This window comes from Carica papaya, chromosome 4 (genome assembly GCF_054855325.1).
Source record: "Carica papaya isolate Zhongbai chromosome 4, ASM5485532v1, whole genome shotgun sequence".
Taxonomy (NCBI): Eukaryota; Viridiplantae; Streptophyta; class Magnoliopsida; order Brassicales; family Caricaceae; genus Carica; species Carica papaya.
In genome coordinates, this window is record NC_142312.1 from 8,269,872 (window position 1) to 8,290,549 (window position 20,678).

The 20,678-nt window shown below is 34.1% G+C and overlaps 2 protein-coding genes across 6 annotated transcripts; both read left to right on the forward strand.

The window, feature by feature from the left end:
* Positions 1-2,165: 2,165 nt before the first annotated feature.
* On the forward strand, positions 2,166-17,116 carry LOC110811441 (Plant VAMP (vesicle-associated membrane protein) family protein). Of its 5 annotated transcripts, none has more exons than XM_088217709.1 (8): positions 2,166-2,313; positions 2,481-2,686; positions 9,769-9,839; positions 9,961-10,042; positions 10,306-10,421; positions 10,530-10,661; positions 16,346-16,414; positions 16,827-17,116. In XM_088217709.1, the coding sequence occupies exons 2-8, from the start codon at positions 2,626-2,628 to the stop codon at positions 16,959-16,961; spliced, it is 666 nt and encodes a 221-aa protein (XP_088073835.1). In that variant the 5' UTR covers positions 2,166-2,313; positions 2,481-2,625; the 3' UTR covers positions 16,962-17,116. The 5 variants fall into 5 exon arrangements, with proteins under 5 accessions (XP_088073835.1, XP_088073840.1, XP_088073836.1 ...); XM_088217714.1 differs by having other exon boundaries at positions 16,775-16,915; XM_088217710.1 differs by having other exon boundaries at positions 2,167-2,329.
* Positions 17,117-18,342: 1,226 nt separating this feature from the next.
* Positions 18,343-20,493, forward strand: LOC110811433 (bax inhibitor 1). Its single transcript, XM_022037941.2, has 6 exons — positions 18,343-18,533; positions 18,887-19,030; positions 19,144-19,235; positions 19,647-19,833; positions 19,936-20,091; positions 20,224-20,493. The coding sequence occupies exons 1-6, from the start codon at positions 18,423-18,425 to the stop codon at positions 20,272-20,274; spliced, it is 741 nt and encodes a 246-aa protein (XP_021893633.1). The 5' UTR covers positions 18,343-18,422; the 3' UTR covers positions 20,275-20,493.
* The last annotated feature ends 185 nt before the right edge of the window (positions 20,494-20,678 follow it).

The following is a 20,678-nucleotide window of genomic DNA, read 5'->3' on the forward strand; positions in this document are numbered from 1 at the left end:
TTTGCAAAATTGAATCTTCTAAAAGTTTAAATTTAGGAATTGGCTTTGTTTTTCCCTTTTTGCTATTAGTTTAGGTAATTAACAAAAAAAATTGACAAGTTATTTCTTTTAGATTTCGACAAGTTTGGAAAATGAGATTAGAAAAGCACATCGATAACTTTACCTATTTTTATTCACTTAAACTCAATGAACGAAGACAAAAGAGCTGTAATATTTATAATATTAATGCTGTTAATAATATAGATATTGTCGAAACTCTAATTATAAGTCAACAGGTCAACACACCCACGCTCACTAGAGAGTCAATGGTAGGAGTGAAGAATCGAGCTTGATTATACATGGATGGTTAGGTAAGTGATAAGACGACTCCACTTATGAGTCATTCAGTTACAACTCTATCTTGTATGATTTTAGCTAATATTTAGTACATATAAATAAAAAAATGGGGCAAACAAGAGAATTGAATATAAAAAGTAAAAATTTAAAAGTCCAGTACTCAAATAGAAAAAAAAAAATAGTACATAGATTTAAATTAAAAAAAACTAACAACAATAAGGGTTAATATAGTAATTTTGTCATATTTAATGATAAAATGAAGTAACTATGCAATAAATTGTGAAGAATTAAATTATAAGAATTTATATCTTCTTATGTGTCTCTCTTCTCTATGTTTGAGGGTGTTGTGTTAAACCAAGAGGTCGACCAAATAAAAAATAATGAACAGGTTAGAATGCTTGCTCTAGGATTCTTTTGATCGAGCAATCTAATCCATATTGATACAAGTCTAATAGAATTAAAGAGAAATTAATTAAATAAATTATGTTAAAAATAAAACGAAATACAAACTATTTAAAAATTAAAATCTAATAAAAAAAAAACTCAACATTCAGACTTATTGGGCATAAAGAAGAAAGTGAAAGAGAAAATAAAAGCTACATCGCCTTTTCATAAGACTGTATCTAGTTGTTCGTTCTAGTCTCCATCGAGCATCTTCGTCCTTATTTCACACCCTTCGTCTGGTGAACGAAACGTGGATAATTTTTTTCTTTTTTTTAATTAATTATTTATTACGAGTCAATTAAGAATCATATTTTTAAAAAATAATATAAATATTAATATAAAAAAGATTAAAAAAAATATTTATACGAATATAAAAAGTAAATAAATAAATAAAATAAATAATTTGATATTAAGTCAACACGTTTATCAAATTTAATGTTGTTTATAAGAAGTAGGTTTTATTAGACTGGACATGGGAAGATCCATGTTGTTTAGAGTAACAACAGAGCATTACTAACAAGATTTCTCTTATAATTACTCTTTGGGTCCCTCCACATGAAATGCCCTAATCTGTTTGTTTGCTCGTTCTGAGGGGTTTGGTCCCTCTGACAATGATTTCCAAATATATTTTCAAGTTAATAAATTACTTCTTTTTTTTTTTTTTAATAAAAAGTTTTCCTTTTTATTCTAATAAATTAAAAAAAAAAAATAGAAAAAGAAAAAGCTTTCCTTAATGTATAGTTTTTAACTAACAATCATTGAACTCGCCAAGTTAAAGCTTTCCTTTTTCTTCATATCATAAATTTAGCCTTGAGGGACAGGATTGAGAAAATATAATTATATATATATATATAATTATATAAAGGAGCTAAAAGGCAAGGAAAAAAAAGAAAAAAAAAGAAAGAGAATCTAGATTAGATACCACTTTGGGTCTCGCACACACACACATATATACATACAGACATACATACTTACATTATATTTATCAAGGAACATAATACATAAAATAATTTAGAAAATTAAATAGTCTTTGAATATACTAAAATAGTTTTTAAAAAGTAATGCAATTTCTTTTAGCCCACCAAGGATTATTATATCTTCTTTTTTAAATTTCTTTTTGTCAAAAAAAAAAAAAAAAAAAAAGTTTTTCTAAAGCAAAAAATGTTAAATTTTAATATTAATAATTTTATTAAATTTAACATAATTAAAAAAGTGATAAATACACGTCGGACGGTGTTTGTTCACACTGACCGAGATTGAGGGCCACGTTTGTGGGTCCCAAAGCCAGTCTGTCCTTCTTCTTTTTTGCTCCTCCACTTTTGAATCAGTCCCTCTGTTCGCCACGTGTCATCCTCTTCCCTCCTATTTCTCTCTCTCTCTCTCTCTCTCTCTCTCTCTCTCTCTCCCTGATTCAATGAAGACTCCGAGCTCGGCCCCTGCTCGAGAAGCTCGTTCAGACCAACCCAGAGTGGAAACACCGATTTTTTTGCCGGAGGAATTTTCGGGCCATTACCAATTTTTATGTTCCTTTCTGTTCGTACCACCACATGTTTGTTTCTATTTTATTTTACTTTATTTATTACTATTTTTATAATTTCTCACTGGTCGCTCTCTATCCATTTTCCTTGGTGCTTACTATAATTGAATTTTTCGTTTCCGAAGTCTATCTCTGACAAAAAGTTTTTTTTCCTGGTTGTAAGGGTAGAAGAAACTGTTGGGTCTCCGTCTTTCTTCTTTATAGATTTGTATTTCGTGGTTTGATTGCCCGATTGTGAGTGAAAGTGATTGATTTTCTTCAACTGGTGGTGGTGCTCGGTGTTCGTCGTTGTTCCGGTGGGTCCAGTCATGACTGCTGGTGCTGGTAATCAGTTGATCACTGTTCAACCCGATGAGCTCAAGTTCATCTGTATGCATCCTTCTCTTTTTCTCTCTTTTTCTATCTCTCTCTCTCTCTCTCTCTCTCCCTCGCTTTATGTATGTGTGTACATATCTGGTATTTTGTTTTCTTTGTTGCCACTGTTAGAGAGAGCTTTTGAATTTTGTAGGAAATCTTATGCTGCTTCATCTGTTTAAAACTTTGAAAATCTGGATTGGCCATAGGTAATGCTACCTTAATGTTGAGACAATGTTTCGTGTTAAAAAATAAATGCTTGGTTGTTGGAATGTTGGAGGCATATGAGAAAAATTGACAGAGGTTGCTGGTGGCTTAGGGAATTAGTCTCAGTGCTTGATTAACAATAGGGTTGTCGCTCGTATAATATTGTGTGAGAAATGAAAAGACTTGGGTTTATTATTGCATCTGAAATAACTTATGAAAAGGAGAAGGAAGTTTCTAAAATTTTTTGGTTGACATTTGTCATTTGTTGATGATAAAATACTGAATCGATATTGAAATTGTTGAATGCTTGAGCTGTTCTGATGAAATAGTTGTGTGAGGAGAGGTTTTCTTTTATGAAAGGCCCCTTTATATGCCTGCTGATGATTATGGTCGACATATTAGCTTGAGGGTGTCATGAGGAATTTTTTATTGTCTGGTGTAGAGAGGCTAGGAGAGATCACCCAGTGAATTGGGAGGTATGTTGCAAGTTTAGAAATTTTGGAGGTTTGGACATTGGGAATTTAAAATCGGGGAATTTGCTAATATTGGTTAAATGGCTGTGACGCTTCCCACAGGAACCTAATCCAGTTTCCTCTACTTTTTCACCTTTCCTCCTGCCACAGGGTATTGATAGACTATTTTTTTTTTTTTCTTTTTAATGGTATTGTGAATAAGAATTTTTCATTTCTTTCGGGGCCTGAACAATAGCGACCAAGGAACTCATTTCCATGTTAAACCTTTCAAACTCTTTTTAGCTTTCTCAACAACCTGACTGCAGGATATGGACTCTTGACTCATCTGGATTATATACCTGCAAATCTTTTTTTAATCACCTAACCAAAAACCCTGATTCTTACCACGGCATGGTTACCAAGATTTTCTGGCATGTTAAGGTTCCTTCATAGTTGAAGGTATTCACTTGGACTGCAATTCTAAATTGGTTAAACATTACCAAGCTGCTGCAAATTCTTAGACCTAGTCGAGTTTTGTCTCCTAAAATTTGTGTGATGTGATATAGGAGCGAAACACATAACCACCTATTTCTCCACTGTGAGATGGCGTGGAAACTATAGTGTAAGTTGTTTGACATTTTCAATTTGGCTTGGGTTGCTCCCCTTTCACTGGAATCTTTTTTAAGTCCAGAATTAGTGGATTTGGGATTAAGGCCAAGGCTAGACCTTTATGGGAAGGTGGGCTCTTTGTTGGGTTTTAACCAAGTTGGTTGGAAAGAAATCATCGCATCGGCAGTTGTTCTTTCCAGATCCGATCTTGTGGGAGAAGACAACTTTTTTGGCTCCCCTTTAGGCTGTTAAGGCTCATGGGAATTACTCGGATATGTATTTATTTGTTTTAAATAGGAATTGGAATATCATGGTTATGTGATATGATATCAGTTTTTTCCTTCTAATTGTTTTATATTGTTTTGTTATGTTACTTTGTCATTGTTTCCTTGGTTGGATAACTTATCCACCAATTTCTTTGTACTCTCCTTTCTCTCGTAATAATACTTGTTTGTTTATGAAAAAATAAATGTTGATATTATTCTTGTTATTTGGTATGGCAATGCTGACATACAGTTTCAATACTTTTTTTTTTTAATAAAAATGCTGAAGAATTTGATAATAAGAAATAACTCCCCTTTTTTATTCTTATTTTATTCATCGATGATCCGCAACATTTTATAGGCAAAAGGAGGAAAAAAACAAAAAAAAGAAAATACTGAAAGTAATTCTACACTCCCCCTCAATCTAAGTTAAATAAATGTTTAGTAAGCCTAAATTGGATATCAATTTGTTGAATAGTCTTTTGGGAAGTGCCTTTGTTAAAATATCTGCTGTTTGCTAATTAATAGGAACGTGGAGTATTGTAATGGTTTGATTTTCAATCTTCTCCCTGATGAAGTGCCTATCTATTTCCACGTGTTTAATTCGATCATGATATACAGGATTTTTAGGTATGCTGATTGTTGCTTTATTGTCGCACCATACTTTCATTGGAGTGGTAACCAAGAATTTCATTTCCATTAGAACTCTTTTTAACCAAATTCCCTCATATATTCCATGAGCAAGTGACCGAAATTCAGTTTTTGCACTACTTCGTGACACAAAAGATTGTTTTTTGCTCCACCAAGTGACTAAGTTTCCTCAAATGTAAGTACAGTACCCAAACGTAGATCGTCTGTCAGTTATAGAACCTGCCCAATCAGTATCTGTGTAGATTTCAATATTTCTGTTCATTGTTTTTTGGAAAAATAATCTTTGTCCTGGAGTTTTATTAAGATATCTTAAGATCCGATATATCATATTCATATGAACATCAGTAGGTTGGTTCATGAATTGACTTGCAGTACTCACAGCAAAACTGATGTCAGGTCTAATATGAGCAAGATAGATAAGTTTGCCCACAAGTCTCTGATATCTTTCTTTATCAATTGACTTGCCATTTTTAAATCCAATTTTTGTAGTCGTTTTCATGCGAGTTTCTGCTGGTTTACACCCGAGCATCCCTGTTTCTTTCAGCAAGTCAAGAACATATTTTCGTTGTGACACAGATATCTCCTTTTTAGAACGAGCAAATTCTATTCCCAGAAAATACCTGAGTGCTCTAAGATCTTTTATCTCAAATTTCGTGGCGAGAAAAACTTTTGAGTTTTTAAATTTCCTCTATGTTATAATATGTTAAAATAATATCATCAATATAGACAATTAGAATAGCTTTCTTAACAAAGGTACTGTTCTTGACAAACAAAGTATGATCAGATTGACATTGCTCATAGCCCATATGTTTAACTGCTTTGGTAAATCTGTCAAACAAAGCTCTCGGAGATTGTTTTAGACCATAAAGTGCTTTTTTGAGTTTGCATACCTTGTGAGTTTCAAATGTGGTCTCAAGGCTTGGAGGAACTTTCATATATACCTTTTCTTCTGAATCTCCACTAAGAAATGCAATCTTTACATCAAGTTGACAGAAAGGCCAATCAAGATTAGAGGCAAGAGAGAGTAATATCCGGATAGTGTTGTGCTTAGTCACTGGGTCGAATGTCTCCTGATAGTCTATCCCGTAGGACTGAGTGAAGTTTTTAGTTACAAGACAAGCTTTGTACCGATTCACACTTCCATCAGGATTGTGTTTTACAGTAAATACCCATTTGCACCCAACTTCATGTTTTCCTGGTGGAAGTTCTATCAGTTCCCAAGTCTTGTTCTTTTCAAGGGGCTTAATCTCTTCTTAAATAACACCTCTTCGCATTGGCAATGCAAGGGCTTCATGAATGGTTTTAGGTTCAGTGGGGCTGCCATCAAGTTTACTTACATATGCATGATACTTTGAATACAAGTTGCTGAATGAAATGTAATCCTATATAGAGTGTTTACTACAAGATCGAGTTCCTTTCTGCAAAACAATAGGTAACTTAGTATCATGATCAGTAGTGGTAACAGTGTCAGAAATTGTATCTTACTACTTGGAACTGGAATAAACTCATGGCAATATGTAGTTGGTTCAGAATCTTTATTAACTGAAGTTTTGTGTCTCCTAGCATAGACACGTAACTTTTTGTTGATAGTAGTAAGTATAGGTTCAGATTGAGACTTTTTGATACTGGTTTCAGAAAAATTTGATGAGAACTTGGGAATAGTGAGGGGAGAAAAGGTGAGAGGTGGTGTACTTATATCCCATACTTGATATTCCTGATTAGGACTCTCCCTCTGAATATCAGTAGTGGGATAGAATGACTGGTTTTCAAAAAAAGTAACATCCATAGTGTTGTAAAAACGACGGGTCTTAGGACAAAAACATTCGTATCCTTTTTGACTTAGTGAATATTCAATAAAAACACATTTAATGGCCCGGGGGTCAATTTTACCCCTGAGGTGAGTATGAATATGAACATAGGCAGAACAACCAAAAATTTTATAGGAAAGAATATGAAGAATATGAGATTGTGGAAAGGCCTTGAGGATGATATCAAAGGGTGTTCGAAATGAGAGAGTTCGGGAGGGCATACGGTTTATCAAGTATGCAGCGGTGAGAATAGTCTCTCCCTAAAGAAATTTTGGAATGTGAGTAGTGAACATGATGGATCGAGCTACTTCAAGAATGTGTCTATTTTTTCGTTCAGGTACGTCATTTTATTGTGGAGTATTGACACAGGAACTTTGATGGATAATGTCGTAATCAGAAAAATATTGGCTCAAAGTGGTTTCAAAGTATCCACACCCATTGTCTGACCTCACTATTTGGATGTTGGTGTGAAATTGATTTTGAATCATAATGTGAAATTTTTTAAAGATTTAGCCAACTTCAGATTTTTCTTTCATGAGAAAAATGCAGGTAATTCTAGTGTGATCATTAACAAAAGATACAAACCATTTTGTCCTTATAATATTTGTGACTCGAGAGGGACCCCATACATCACTATAAAATTAACGAAAAAGGTTTTGTGGGTTTATAAACTGAACTAGGAAATGAATTTCGAATATGTTTGGATAGTTGACATACTTCACATTGAAAGAAAGTTGAATTTTTATTTCGAAACAAAGCAGGAAATAGTTTTTTCAAGTATACGAAGTTAGGATGTCCTAAACGGTAATGCCATAACATGATAGGACATTCCATATTTAAGTTGTTTACAGATTAAGAATTTGTACATACTGCATGATGAGTTTGTCTATTAAGAGAAGAGTTGTCAGCTTGCAGTAGATAAAGACCTGAATCCATACTAGCATTGCCAATCGTCTTCCCCGAGTCTAAGTCCTGAAATTCACACAGTTTAAAGTTAAATGTAGCAACACAATTCAAGTTCTGTGATAATTTACTTCCTGACAGGAGATTGCAATCCAAATTTGGAACATATAGCACAGAGTACAAAATTAACTTGGGTGTCAGTGCAATTATTCCTATTCCTTTGACCTGGGAGCTAGAGCTATCAACAATCTTAACTTAGAATTTACTTCTGCACTTACTATATTTCTTGAATAGTGAGATATCTCCGGTCATATGATCGGAAGCACCTGAGTCAATAATCCATATTCCCCTTTTTGTGAAATAAGTTGAAAAACCAGAAAAATTACCTTTGTGAGTTGTAGAAGCATTACTGAGAACCATATTGGGTGAAAACATTTTTTGGAGGAGGCTGATTTGTTCAGAACTAAATAAGGAGCTTTCGGTAGAAACGGCTGCAGTTCCTCTGTTGAGACAAAATTGCCCTGATGAATTTCCTCCATTTTCTGCTTTAGTGTTTTCTTCTTCTCAGCCGATTCCTTCTCAGTTGGTTTCCCGTGAAGCTTCCAGCATCTTCTACGAACGTGTCCCGCCCTTTTACAGTATTCACACTATGGTCATCCCTTTCGCTCAGTCAGCCGACTTGTGAGAATAGTACCAGTCTCGGGTGAGAGAGATATGCTTTCAGTAAGGTTAGGGTTGAGTTGCGAGTCACCCATCATCACTTTCTTCCTGCTTTCTTCGCGTCGCACCTCAGAGAACACCTCTCTGATGTTCGGGAGAGGTTTGGTTCCAAGGATGTGTTCTCTTACCTCGTCGAGGTTTTTGTTCAGTTCGAAAAGGAACTTGAAGATTCGTCTCTGTTCCACGATACTTCGGAATCTCCTGGCATCCTCTAGGCAGCTCCAGGCATGTTCTTCAAAAACATCAAGTTGCTGCTATTTTCGAGTAAGAAAATTGTAATATTAAGTTACCGTTTTTTCTCCTTGGCGTAGGTCGTGGAGGCTTGCTTCGATTTCGAAGATGGTGGAAGTGTTATCGCGAGTGGAATAGAACTCACGAGCTGCGATTCAGATGTCGTGCACAGTTTTATAAAGGAGAAAATTTTCGCCAATCTCAATGGCCATTGAATTCACCAACCAAGATATAACAAGATTGTTCTCAACTTTCCATATCCGAGTATTTGGATCGTTCGCGGGAGAAGGTGAGAGCTCTCCAGTGAGCTATTAATCTCGGCTTTTTCCTCGAATGAACATCAACACCGAGGACGATCACTAAAGATAGTTACTGCCATTTAGTCGATGGCCAGTAACGAAAGATGGAGCCTAATTAGCAAGAGTATGGCTATCAGGCACTGGAAGGTGAGAGCTCAAAAGAACTTTGGGCGGAGAAGGGATCTGCTCATCCATTGCCTATTGAATGCAAGAGGGATGCTGAAGAATTTGGATCAGGCTTGCTCTGATACCATGAAGAATTTGAAAATAAGAAATAACTCCCTTTTTTTACTCTTATTTTATTTATCAATAATCAACAACATTTTATAGGCAAAAGCAGGAGGAAAAAAATAAAAAACTAACAAACTTTCCTAGTGGAAAAATAAGGCATAACCTGCCAGTAACCATTTTGTTATATTTGCTAGGTTGTAAAAAACAGAAAAAAGAAAATATTGAAAGTAATTCTACAAATACATATATGATTAAAATGATAAATCTGAAAAGTGCTTGAAAATTGAAAGGTATGTAGTTCTTGAAAAGATCTGGGAGAGTGAGAAGATGTGAAAACCTCCTTTTTATCTGACCTTGTACTTGTCCTCTTAAAGGCCTGGCTTTCTAGCAACAGTTGGAAGAAAAAGCTATAGTGATGATCCCATTTGCTTGCCTGGCATAATAAAACTGGTTTAAATAAGAAAAAAGATTAAAAGAAAAAGATATTATTGATATTTATGGTTTATTAAAAAAAAATAAACAATTATTGATACTTATGGTTTGAACTGCAGGGCCACATGGCAGTTAGCTAAACAATAGTGTTTTGCCATATAGAGTTTCTTTCGATCATAATATTAGTGCTAAAAATTTTGGCAGTGTCTTTCTTGAGTATATGCTTTGTGCTATTAGAATTTTGTCCAAGGAAAGATCTATGACTTAGAATAATGAGATTCCTGTTTTCAGTTGAGCTGGAAAAGCAAAGCTATTGTGATCTTAAAGTCATCAACAATACAGACAACCATGTTGCTTTCAAGGTACCTCTGCTACTGTGCAAATGTTATATATTTCTTTCTTAAATTATGCAATTTCAATCCATTATAAAACGTCATATGGTTGTCTTTGATTTTGATGTTCTACATTTCCTCATTTTGGTAGGTTAAAACTACTTCACCAAAGAAGTACTTTGTAAGACCCAATACTGGTGTTATACAGCCTTGGGACTCGTGCATCATAAGAGGTACAACTTTTTTTAATTAATGGAGTCCTTTTAGTCTAAAACATTTTGCATCAAATTAACAAGTAATTACTGGAGTATGAATATATTTTAGGATATAGTCGACAAGAAATGGTTAGATTCGATATAAAAAGTTACTTGCTTACCTATTTTTCCCGATAATAAAGGATCATAGCTGTTGGTAGCCTGATAGTAATTTTCACTTTTCTTGACTAGCTCCTGATGATTTCTCATGAACTGCTTCTAACAAACTGTTTTCAATGCAGTCACCCTACAAGCTCAACGTGAATATCCTCCTGATATGCAATGCAAAGACAAATTTCTCCTACAGAGCACAATAGTGGCTCCTCATACTGATGTTGATGAACTTCCACAAGACACTGTAAGCATGTAGTCCTGGATAACAGTGTTGTCATATGATTAGCATGCTGATTATGTTTGGAAGAAAACTGAGGTTGGGCAAATAATTTTTATCTAATATTGCATCCAGTTTAATAAGGACAGTGGAAAAACAATAGAGGAGTGCAAACTTAAAGTTGCATATGTCTCTCCTGCTTCAACACAAGCCAGTTCTGAAGATGAGGGGTCAAAGAATGCTGCGCTAAGTCCTGAAACCAATGCTGTGAGTTTATTGAAGACCTCTATAAATATGGTTTTTTGCAGTACTTTTCTGAGATTTTATGTTATGTCTTCGCACTTCTATCCTTTTTCTGTTGTGTACATGCATATCCATGCTTAAACTTTGTTCTGCAGCAGAAATTTTGTTTTCTGAATACCTCTTATAGTTTGGGTAGAATTACACCTGGTGTTCCTCCCTTGGTTCATGGTCATGTATGTGATCACAGGATGGAAAAAATACGAAGTTTTCACAGTACAAAAGCCATATATGGTTGATTTGTTTCTTTATGGGGAGGAATATTTGATTGCTTTTCTTTTAAACATAGAGGTGAGAAATTGAGATCTGTTGTCCCAGAATATCTCAAATGTCTGAAGCAAGAATATATAAGAAGGAGAGGGAGTTGGGAATAGTTACACATTGTTTCATTCCAAATTTGAATAGAAACAGATGAAATCATTGATTTCCCAAAGAGTAGGCACATTCTAACAAGTTAGTGTTGCCCGAAGTACACAGTTTGATAAACTTAATGAAATGCATTTTTGTTAAATTCAGTTTAAAACTTTGAATTAACGGCTTCAAAAAGGACTACAATTGCCACTATCTTTCGTTGTAGTAGAACTAGCATCAAGATTTTGCTGACAGAACCCGAGTAGAGCTAATTAATTGAGGGAAATGGGAAAAGAAAAGGAAAGAATAGGATGTCCACCAGCCTTTCACTTGTTTAATGAAAAAATCATTATTAGTTAAGAAAAGGGGGGATGCTTAGCATTTCTCAATTTCCCTTGAAAATCTAATACTTAGTTTGGTGGAAGAAAATATTTTCTATTCTTCATTTTCTACATGCATGTGTTTATGTGTGTATTTGTTCATGAATATTTCTGAAATAATTAAAGCACAAACAAACTACTTTTCTAGAAAACACTAAAATTAATATTTTAAAATTATCTAATTCCATCATCATTTCACTATCATTGTTAATTAACTCGTAAATTTAGAAAATGAAACTCTAAGACGTTTTTATGTTCTAAATGAAGCCTATTTTTCTCTCCTCCAAATTGTAGGTAAAAGTTTTGGCACAAATAAACACCTAATTTTGTTTGGGACTATATGCAATTTACAAAAATTGACACAAGGAAAACTAAACAATTAAACTAAAACAGAAATTAGAAGGATGTGAAATAGAGATGAGAACACAGTTGTAGAGTAGTTGGGTGTCAAATGACTTATGTCCACCATCTTGACTACCTCAAGTCAGGTATTCCAAGCTCCCCTAGCTAATTGTCTAATACAATGTTTTTTTTTTTTAACAGTTTAGGCATAACCAGATAACTTATGCCTTTCCATTAACCTAAGTACAACCAAAAGAACTCGAAGGCTTGGCATCACTTAGTACTCTTCCAAAGCTCACACAAAAATTTTGAAGAATAAGAATAATAACTACACTTTTTGTTAAATACACAATTTGTAAGCATAAGAGGGCTTTTCACTTCTTTTCTCCAAGATGCTCTTCCTTCTTCAGATGCCATGATATTTATAGGGAATGTAGAATTTGAAGGGAAACTGATTTTCTTTAAACTATAAGTTCCTAATAGGTTCATCTACGACGACTAATCCTCAAGTAACAAGAAACCTACTTGAGAGCGCTATGGAGCAATGCATCGCTAGGCTTCTCTAATGATTCTAGAAGCTCCCTTGTTTTCTCAATCTCCTCCTTATTTAACTCAGTTTGGTTTTTGAAACTTTTCTTGATTCAGTTGATTCATAGTGAGGTTGAGTTGGCTTTACTTTCTGTTGTCCTCCTCGTGGCCCCACTCAGTGTAATGGTTACCATTCACTGTTCTATAATTCTCTTCAGTATACTTTGAGTTCTTGTAATGAGTACACCAAGTAAAATCTTTGTTGTCCTATCCGGAGGATTTTTACAAATTTGTCCTGACAATTTCCTTTGTTGGCAGTTTTTCTGGTTTTCACCATTGCTTGACCTTGAAGGAATTGGGATTCAAGCATAATCCCTTGGGTCTCTCGTCTCATCAGCTTTAATAAAAGAAATAATGTCATTTAGAGATGGTACTATTCCTTGCCAAGAATCTGGACCCTGACCTGATCAAATTCAACATTTAGACCTACAAGAAAATTATAAACTCGGTCCTTTTCAATAAAATTCTTCAAAGTGCTGCAGCTTCTGTGCACTTGGTTCGAATGCATTGGTAATGGCTAAGTTCTTGCCAACATGCTCTATAACAGATTGCTACTCTATAACAATTTTACTGCCTTGTTTCATCGTACAAGTTTTGACTTTAATCTTATACGTTTGTGCTACATCACGACCCTTTAATACGTTCTCAAATACCTATTTTCTTTAGCCATGGGTAAAAACATGTAACTCTCACTGACCTCATAATTCATAGAGTTCTGTAATCATGATGATCATTGAATCAGCTTCATTCCACGCATCAAATCTTGTATCTCCTTCTTTCAGTTCCTGTCACCAGGAGACTATTTTCCTTTTTTCTCTCAAATAGGTTCGAATTAATTGGGACCACTTAAGATTATTTTTCCATTCTTTCTATATGTTGTGTGAATATTTTGGAGCTTTTCTACTGGTTGATCGATGAGAATTTCCCTATTCTGGACAATAGTGTTGAAAGATGAAGTCATCTTTGTTGTTTTAACCATCTTCCCTAGAATGGTGTGTCGGGTCTCTTCCCTCCTATATAGATTTGGAAACAAAGAGGTCTGGCAAGGATCATAAAGATTAAGACAGTGGACAGATAATTTGAATCTAGTGAGGGAACTGACAACAAAACCTGGTGACAGCTATGCAACATGAAGGCCAAAAGGAAAAAACGATGAGAGAAGAGGAGATAATGTGTTAACCCTGAGTTTGGCATGCACAGTGACATGCAGAGAGGCAGGCGTGAGCTAAGGCAGATGTGTGATAGAGTGGCTTTTGGGAATGGACACATGAGCAGAGGAACACCTTGGCAACAGGAATGAGGCTGAGGTAGGGGAAGCGAGGCAGTAAATATTGTTGGTTTTTTTTCCCTTAATAGAAGAATAAGAGAGCATAAACAAAACAAAGATTTTTCTTTCTTGAATAGGAAAACAAGAGTATAAATTCTAATGAAGGCCGAGCACAATGCAAAAGAGCCTAGGACTTCGATACTATGTGGTTAACAGACAGGCAAAATTTCCTGCATATCGAAAAGGAGCATATGCATTGGTACGTATAGCTATTACAAAGGAAAAATAGAGAACTAATTGCAACAAACTAAACCAACTCAAGTTAGATCACATTTTCCTATATCTGGAAACAAGCATCCCGTATTTAAAACGATTAGTTGAGACAAAAGATTGAGGGATTTTCCAACAGAGTTGAACAATGTCATTGAAAGATTCAATTTGAATTTTCCAGGACTTTATCGAGGCTTGAAATCTTTCATAGCTATTTTCTTGGATATTAAAGACATAACATGATTCTAGCCTTCAGTGGCTCAAATTCAAAATGAGATTGATCATCACTTTAATCTGTAGGATACTGCCAAAAGAATAATATGATTGAATGACTTCAATTTCTCACGGGAGTTATTGTAATAAATTAATAAGTTCTATTTGTGTTTTAATGGAGATACTAAGTGAAAGAATGAACCAAGATCTAGAAAGTATCAATTGGCTAGCAAGAGTATTTAGAAGATAGCTTTCATTTGAAAAAAAAAATTATTAAGGCATATGATTACGGTTTTGAATTACCAATAATAATAACGAGATAGCAGCTGCAAAATTATATCTTGTTAACTTATTGATTACATCTAGAATTGATAAAGATGACACTTACTATAAATGCAATTAGTTCCATCAAGCAATATTTTCCTAATGTTCTAAGAATATTTTGTTTTTAAAGTTATTGTTATTATACATATAAGTTTAATTTTGTGCCAAAAATTGATTTTGTTTTCAAAATAAGTTATAGAGAGATCTTTTTCCAACAAGTAGAAAGGAAATGACTAGAAAATTTTAATGGTAAATATTTCCATGATATCTTCAACTAGTTATTCTATTAATAAAGGTTACTGTTGACCTTCTTCCATGTTGTTGACTGACCATTTTATCCATTTCTTTTCTTTGTAAAGTTAAACCAAACAATATATTACAACAACTATTCCTTTTCTTATAGTTTTTTAAGTTTTAGTTATCTAAGCAAAAGAAACACTTTTTTTTCTTTTCTTTTTTAAAAACTATTCTTACACTTTTTTTTCTTTTCTTTTTTAAAAACTATTCTTTCTTTTCACTGCCCTTCCTCTTTATTCCTTTGCTAATTTTTTATAAAACATGGTATAAGTTCTGAATAAGACCGATTTGTATTAGATTTCTTCGGATGAAACCTTTAGGAAGATTTTAAAAAGTTGTCTAAACTTAATATAAATAACATTTTGGTTTAATTTTTTAACAGAAAAAACAAAGTTCTTATCTAAGAAAAAGTACAAGTGTATTTCATATAACTTGGGCATTTAGTTTTATTTCACAAAAAGATATAACTTGGGTATGTGGCTTTAACTCCATCGGCTTGTTGCTAAAATATTTTACTAATATACAATTAGCCTTTCAATCAACAAGTATCACCTCTATGTGCTTTACTGATAAGTTTAATTTATAACTCTGAAGCTCCAAGGAAAGATAGGCTTATTTCAACAGATAATAAGATAATATTGATTTATAACTCTGAAGCTCCAAGGAAAGATAGGCTTATTTCAACAGATAATAAGATAATATGTACAATAGGCAAAGCTGTGAAAACCTTTTAACTAAAGCAGTGGGTTGGACATTTAAGTACCTTAATTGTTTTTAAATGATGTGCTATGACAAGCTTTGTAATAGTCTCTTTTCTTCCTCTATTATATTGGAAAACCACTTTTGGTAATTTATGATTATTTATGGTTTCCATCAGTTGTTTTCCAAAACTTGTGCTCTTTATGGGATATTCTCTTTTGTCCATATGGCTGCTATTATTTACAGAAAACAATTAGGGCCAACGTAACAGAAAACATTTAGTCATTGATCATGCATAGATGTAGTCTGTTCATCCTCATACTAAATTTGCAGGTTAACATTCTGTAGAGTAACTATTTTATGGATATTAGTCTGAAGCGGTCACACTGATCAAGAAAATTGGGTACCTTATCAAGAAAATTTCTGCTAATTTTTCTTTTTGATTTTTGAGAATGCTTCTTTGGTGGAAGCTTGTTGCTTGAGTGTGTTGTGTCATTAAGTTCACAATGAAAATGGTTCAATAATGTATGGCTATTTCCTTGTCTAGTATTTATGCTTTTCTTATGTCATCGGTGGTGTTCTTACACCACATTTTCATGAATTATTTCCGAGAGCATCTGGAACTCATAGTGACTTGTTAATTAGATTTCTGTCTATTGGAGCACTTGTTATAGCTAAATGCAATTGCATTGGTGATGTTTGGTTTTGGATTGTTTCTTTGCTAGTGTAGTTTCAGTCTTTGTTTCAAGTACTCCATTTTCTTAGCCTCCGTATTCATCTGATAACTATCAAGGGCCATGTTCTATGTTATAATGCCATTTGAAAGGCATTCTTTTTTTTGGTGTCTCTTAAGTACCATACTGCTTTCTTCTATATGTTCAGCACAATATAATTCCTTTTGGTTTAATGCATTTAATCAGACCATCCAGCGTTTGAAGGAAGAAAGAGATGCAGCTGTTCGACAAACACAACAACTGCAACAAGAGCTGGTAAATTCCCCATATAAATTTCTCTCCACCGTATTTTTTAGTATATTGATGATGGTCCCTCAACAATCTTTAATAAAATAACTGAGCTAAAAGCCCTCTATAGATAGGGGTTCAAATCCCAAATTATTGCAATGAGCCCAAAGGCTCTTGGTTTCCACCCAATTATCAAACATGTCTTAATGAGGTATAGGAGGTTGATTAACATGTTGAGTTCCCTGAATCTGCATGCACATGCTCAGTTTTGACTGTGCAATGGAAATATGAGCAGAGAAAGGAGGACAAAGGGAAAAAGGAAAGATAGTTTGCATAAATATAAAACTGTGTTTTTTGCATTTTGATTAATTCGAATTATTTGTACAGAGAGATGCCTAGGATTAGAACTGAAGTTGAATAAGTTGGTTTCCTGCTACAGGACATGGCAAGGAGACAAAGACATAGCACAGGTGACAGCAGCTTCTCCTTTAAATTTGCAGTTGCTGTGGGTGTCATTGGAATCATGTTCGGGTTCATCCTGAACTTTTTGTTTCCGACACCATCCACGGAATAACTGCAAAGTGCAGGAGCATTGCCTAATTTGGTTGTATAATTTCTTATTTTGTAGTTGATGGAAAGCACTTGCTTCACTTCTTTTTGTAAATTCGAAAATCACAAAATTGTTCTGACATCAGGTTCTCTTAACAATACAATGTCATTCGGTTGATATATTGATCCAGTTCATAAGAATGTGAGTAGTTTGTTCTCTTCCTGACTAAAATCAAAGGACTTACAATTTTATAATGAACCAAACCAAATAGGACGAGGACTAGAGTAAAAATGTAATTACATATTAGTGCATTTCTTCTACAAATATAATTAAGGAAAATCACTTTATATAAACTTAGATTACAGATTATTAGTATATCCCAAATACCTTCATACCCATAAATGCATTACAATCCAAAATTTTCTAATGGGTCGAGCAAGTTTAATAACTCTTCAATTTAAAATAAATTATATTTAAAATATTTATAACTAAATAGTTTTGATCCGTCGTATTGATTATTATTTTTTATCTAAAAATAGATATTATAAAAATATTTTTTATTATAATATAAGGTTTTTTAATGTTTATATAAAAATAATTTTTATAGGTTCAAAATAAGATTGTAACGGTAACCCTTTAATAATTAAATCGATAATCTTCCAAGAAACTTATTATAAGTTTAAAGTAATGAAGCAATACATGCGGGGCAGAAGGTATTTGACGACATGTTCAATTTTTTACTTCAAACAATATGTATAAACAAGTATTACGCATATGCAAAAATATATTATTTATTAAATTTTGATTATTGATCAATTTATATATTTATAAAAAAAATATTTTATTCTAAATAGTAAATAATTTCTTAATTAATATATAGATTATAGTATTTAAAATGAATAAATACTGTACATTATTTTATTTTTTGTGCTGACATGGCAACATACTATTGGTTCGGGTGACACTGCCGGCAGCATCCCACAAATAAAAAAAGTGTTTAAGATTTTGTCAATTGCTTGCTTAGGAGCCAAGAGATAAGGACCAATATCAAGGTCTCTTGCTTGTCAGTATCGTATTAGTCAACCAATGGTTAATTTTCTCGTGAACTTTCTCGAATTTTTTATTTCTCAATTACTTTATTGCCCCTCACTTTTTCCATAATTGCAACTCCATACCCACTAGAGATAAATTTTCCATATTTGCAATTTTTTCATTTCTTTTAAAATATTAAAACAGTAAACGTATGTCTAAAAAAGGTAGAATAATTTTCTGGATGAGAATAGGAGGCCCGAGAAGCAAGGGCAGATTCGTAAATAAAGTCTTGTTGAAGGGCATTATTGTAACTAATTATATCTGGAAATTTCTTCGAAGCTGTTACCGAATTCCTTTTAAAGTACCCCGCTTCATTCGTCATCACGATCATATCATCTGTAAATCATCTACCGTCCTGCAAGACTTGGCCGCCAACTATACAACCAAACAACAATGGATGCTTTCTCTTCTTTCTTCGACTCTCAATCAAGGAACAGATGGAGCTACGAGTCTCTGAAAAACTTGCGACAGATCTCTCCCATAGTCCAGACTCATCTGAAACAGGTAATTTTCTTGTGGAACTTTCTTGTTTTCAGAATCTTGTTTTGTTTCCGAGGAAATGGAGGGAGAACGGACGGGAATCTTATATATTACGTTTTGTATTTGCGATCTTGAATAATATCTTACAATCATAAGGATTTGTTTGGATATGATAATTTCTAGGGTTTAATGAAGGGAATTATTTAGTTTCAGTGATTCGGACGTCTGTTTATTAGTTAGCATTTGGCTTGTCTTCTGTTTTGAATTTAACTGCAAGGGAAACACACTGGAGTCTTGGATCTTGTGATAGTTGGTGGCTGGGGCAAAATAGTTGTGAATATTTTTCTTACCTTTTTCTTCGTCTTGCAAAATTTCAGGTTTATCTCACCTTATGCTGTTCGCTCGTTGCAATGGCTGCCGGTTCATACCTTCATCTTCTGTGGAACATCGGCGGCCTTCTCACAACACTTGGATGCTTTGGAAGCATAGCGTGGCTGCTTTCTAGTTCTCCTTATGAAGAGGTGCTTATCTCTGGACTGGCGGTGACAATTTCTTTTTGTTTGCCATTTTCCCCCGCATGAAAAGTTTTGTGCTCATTCTTTCTTGTTTTCTTGTTGTATTTCTTGTTGAGCAGCAAAAGAGGGTTGCCCTTTTAATGGCAACTGCACTCCTTCAAGGGGCTTCTATCGGACCTCTGATTGATTTAGCCATCAAGATTGATCCAAGGTAGATTTTTTTTTTTTTTTTAAAACACTGATCCAAAGAAAATACTTACCGGTGACTACCAAGGAATGTGTTCAATGCCCAACTTCAAGGCCGGTTTGAGCTGGAGTTGTCTACCATTCAAATTTTTTTGATCTTATATTGTAACTTGTTTGGTTTTGCATATGATTTAAACTTTTAACTTCTGATTATGTTCTCATATCATCATGATGCAAGAAAGTGAGATTATTACGATGAGTGTTAGAATATTAGGTTGCAACTGTGCTCTGTTTGCATTGTTGATTGCAAGTTATTCTGTGTTCCTAATTCTAAATTTTAATACCTTTTTGTATTTCACCTTTCCAAATATTGATCGCAAGTATGCTCAAAATGATATTTGAATAACTGAAAGTGAATACTTGTTGCCTTTTCCAGCATTCTGATTACATCGTTTGTGGGAACTGCGATAGCCTTTGGTTGTTTCTCAGCAGCAGCAATGTTGGCAAGGCGTAGAGAGTACCTGTATCTTGGAGGCTTGCTCTCGTCTGGTGTGTCCATGCTTATGTGGCTGCACTTTGCTTCCTCCATTTTTGGGGGATCCACAGCAATATTCCAGTTTGAGGTGAGGACTGGTGTTGATGGGTTGATTTGTTTCCATTTTCGCATTTCATTTTCCACTTTGGACCTCTCATGTTCATTTTGTCTTGTTTTTGATTGCTTTCAGTTATACTTCGGACTCCTGGTGTTTGTGGGATATATTGTGGTGGACACCCAGGAAATAATCGAGAAAGCACACTTTGGTGACCTTGACTATGTAAAACACGCGCTTACCCTTTTCACTGATTTTGTTGCTGTCTTTGTCCGTATTCTCATAATCATGGTGAGTTTGAGCCAAATACTTTTTTGAATTTCGTCAAAGTTTAATGCTACTTTCTTGAAGCTTGAGCTTTTTTGTGTTTAAAGGTTGTTATTGGTGATCTTGTTGGTAATGATGGTCATGTTTGTGATGCAGTTGAAAAATTCAGCCGAGAAAAGTGAGAAGAAGAAGAAAAGAAGAGATTGAATGAAAGAGTTTCCCTAAAGATGGTGGAAGGAGAGTTGAAGAATCTTAATACTTGTCCATAAACACTTTACCACGAACAATGTTAGTATTTGGAACTTGAACTTACTGTATGGCTAATATTGCCACTTCAGTTCTTCCCGTGGTTGGGAGGGGTTTTCTTTTGACATTGACAAGTTTATATCAGGCTCTCCAAGTGGAATATATATTTTCCTGGCTCCACCTATGTTGATATATGTTAGCATTTGTTTCGATATTAACTTGTCGTCGGATGTAGACGAAATAAATAGATATAATAATCGTGATATGACAAAAGTAATCTCGCAAAAAAAGGTGGCATGTGTGTTTTTATTGTTCTAAACGTGAACTGGGTGCAAAAAGATCATGGGTTTTCGTTTCATTTTGAT

Bases quoted from the DNA above. Each gene is read 5' to 3' on its own strand.
- LOC110811433 (XM_022037941.2), top strand. From the start codon at position 18,423: ATGGATGCTTTCTCTTCTTTCTTCGACTCTCAATCAAGGAACAGATGG. The intron at 18,534-18,886 runs GTAATTTTCTTG...GCAAAATTTCAG, and splicing joins TCCAGACTCATCTGAAACAG to GTTTATCTCACCTTATGCTG. The intron at 19,031-19,143 runs GTGCTTATCTCT...CTTGTTGAGCAG, and splicing joins CTAGTTCTCCTTATGAAGAG to CAAAAGAGGGTTGCCCTTTT.
- LOC110811441 (XM_088217709.1), top strand. From the start codon at position 2,626: ATGACTGCTGGTGCTGGTAATCAGTTGATCACTGTTCAACCCGATGAG. The intron at 2,687-9,768 runs GTATGCATCCTT...TCCTGTTTTCAG, and splicing joins CGATGAGCTCAAGTTCATCT to TTGAGCTGGAAAAGCAAAGC. The intron at 10,422-10,529 runs GTAAGCATGTAG...TATTGCATCCAG, and splicing joins ATGAACTTCCACAAGACACT to TTTAATAAGGACAGTGGAAA.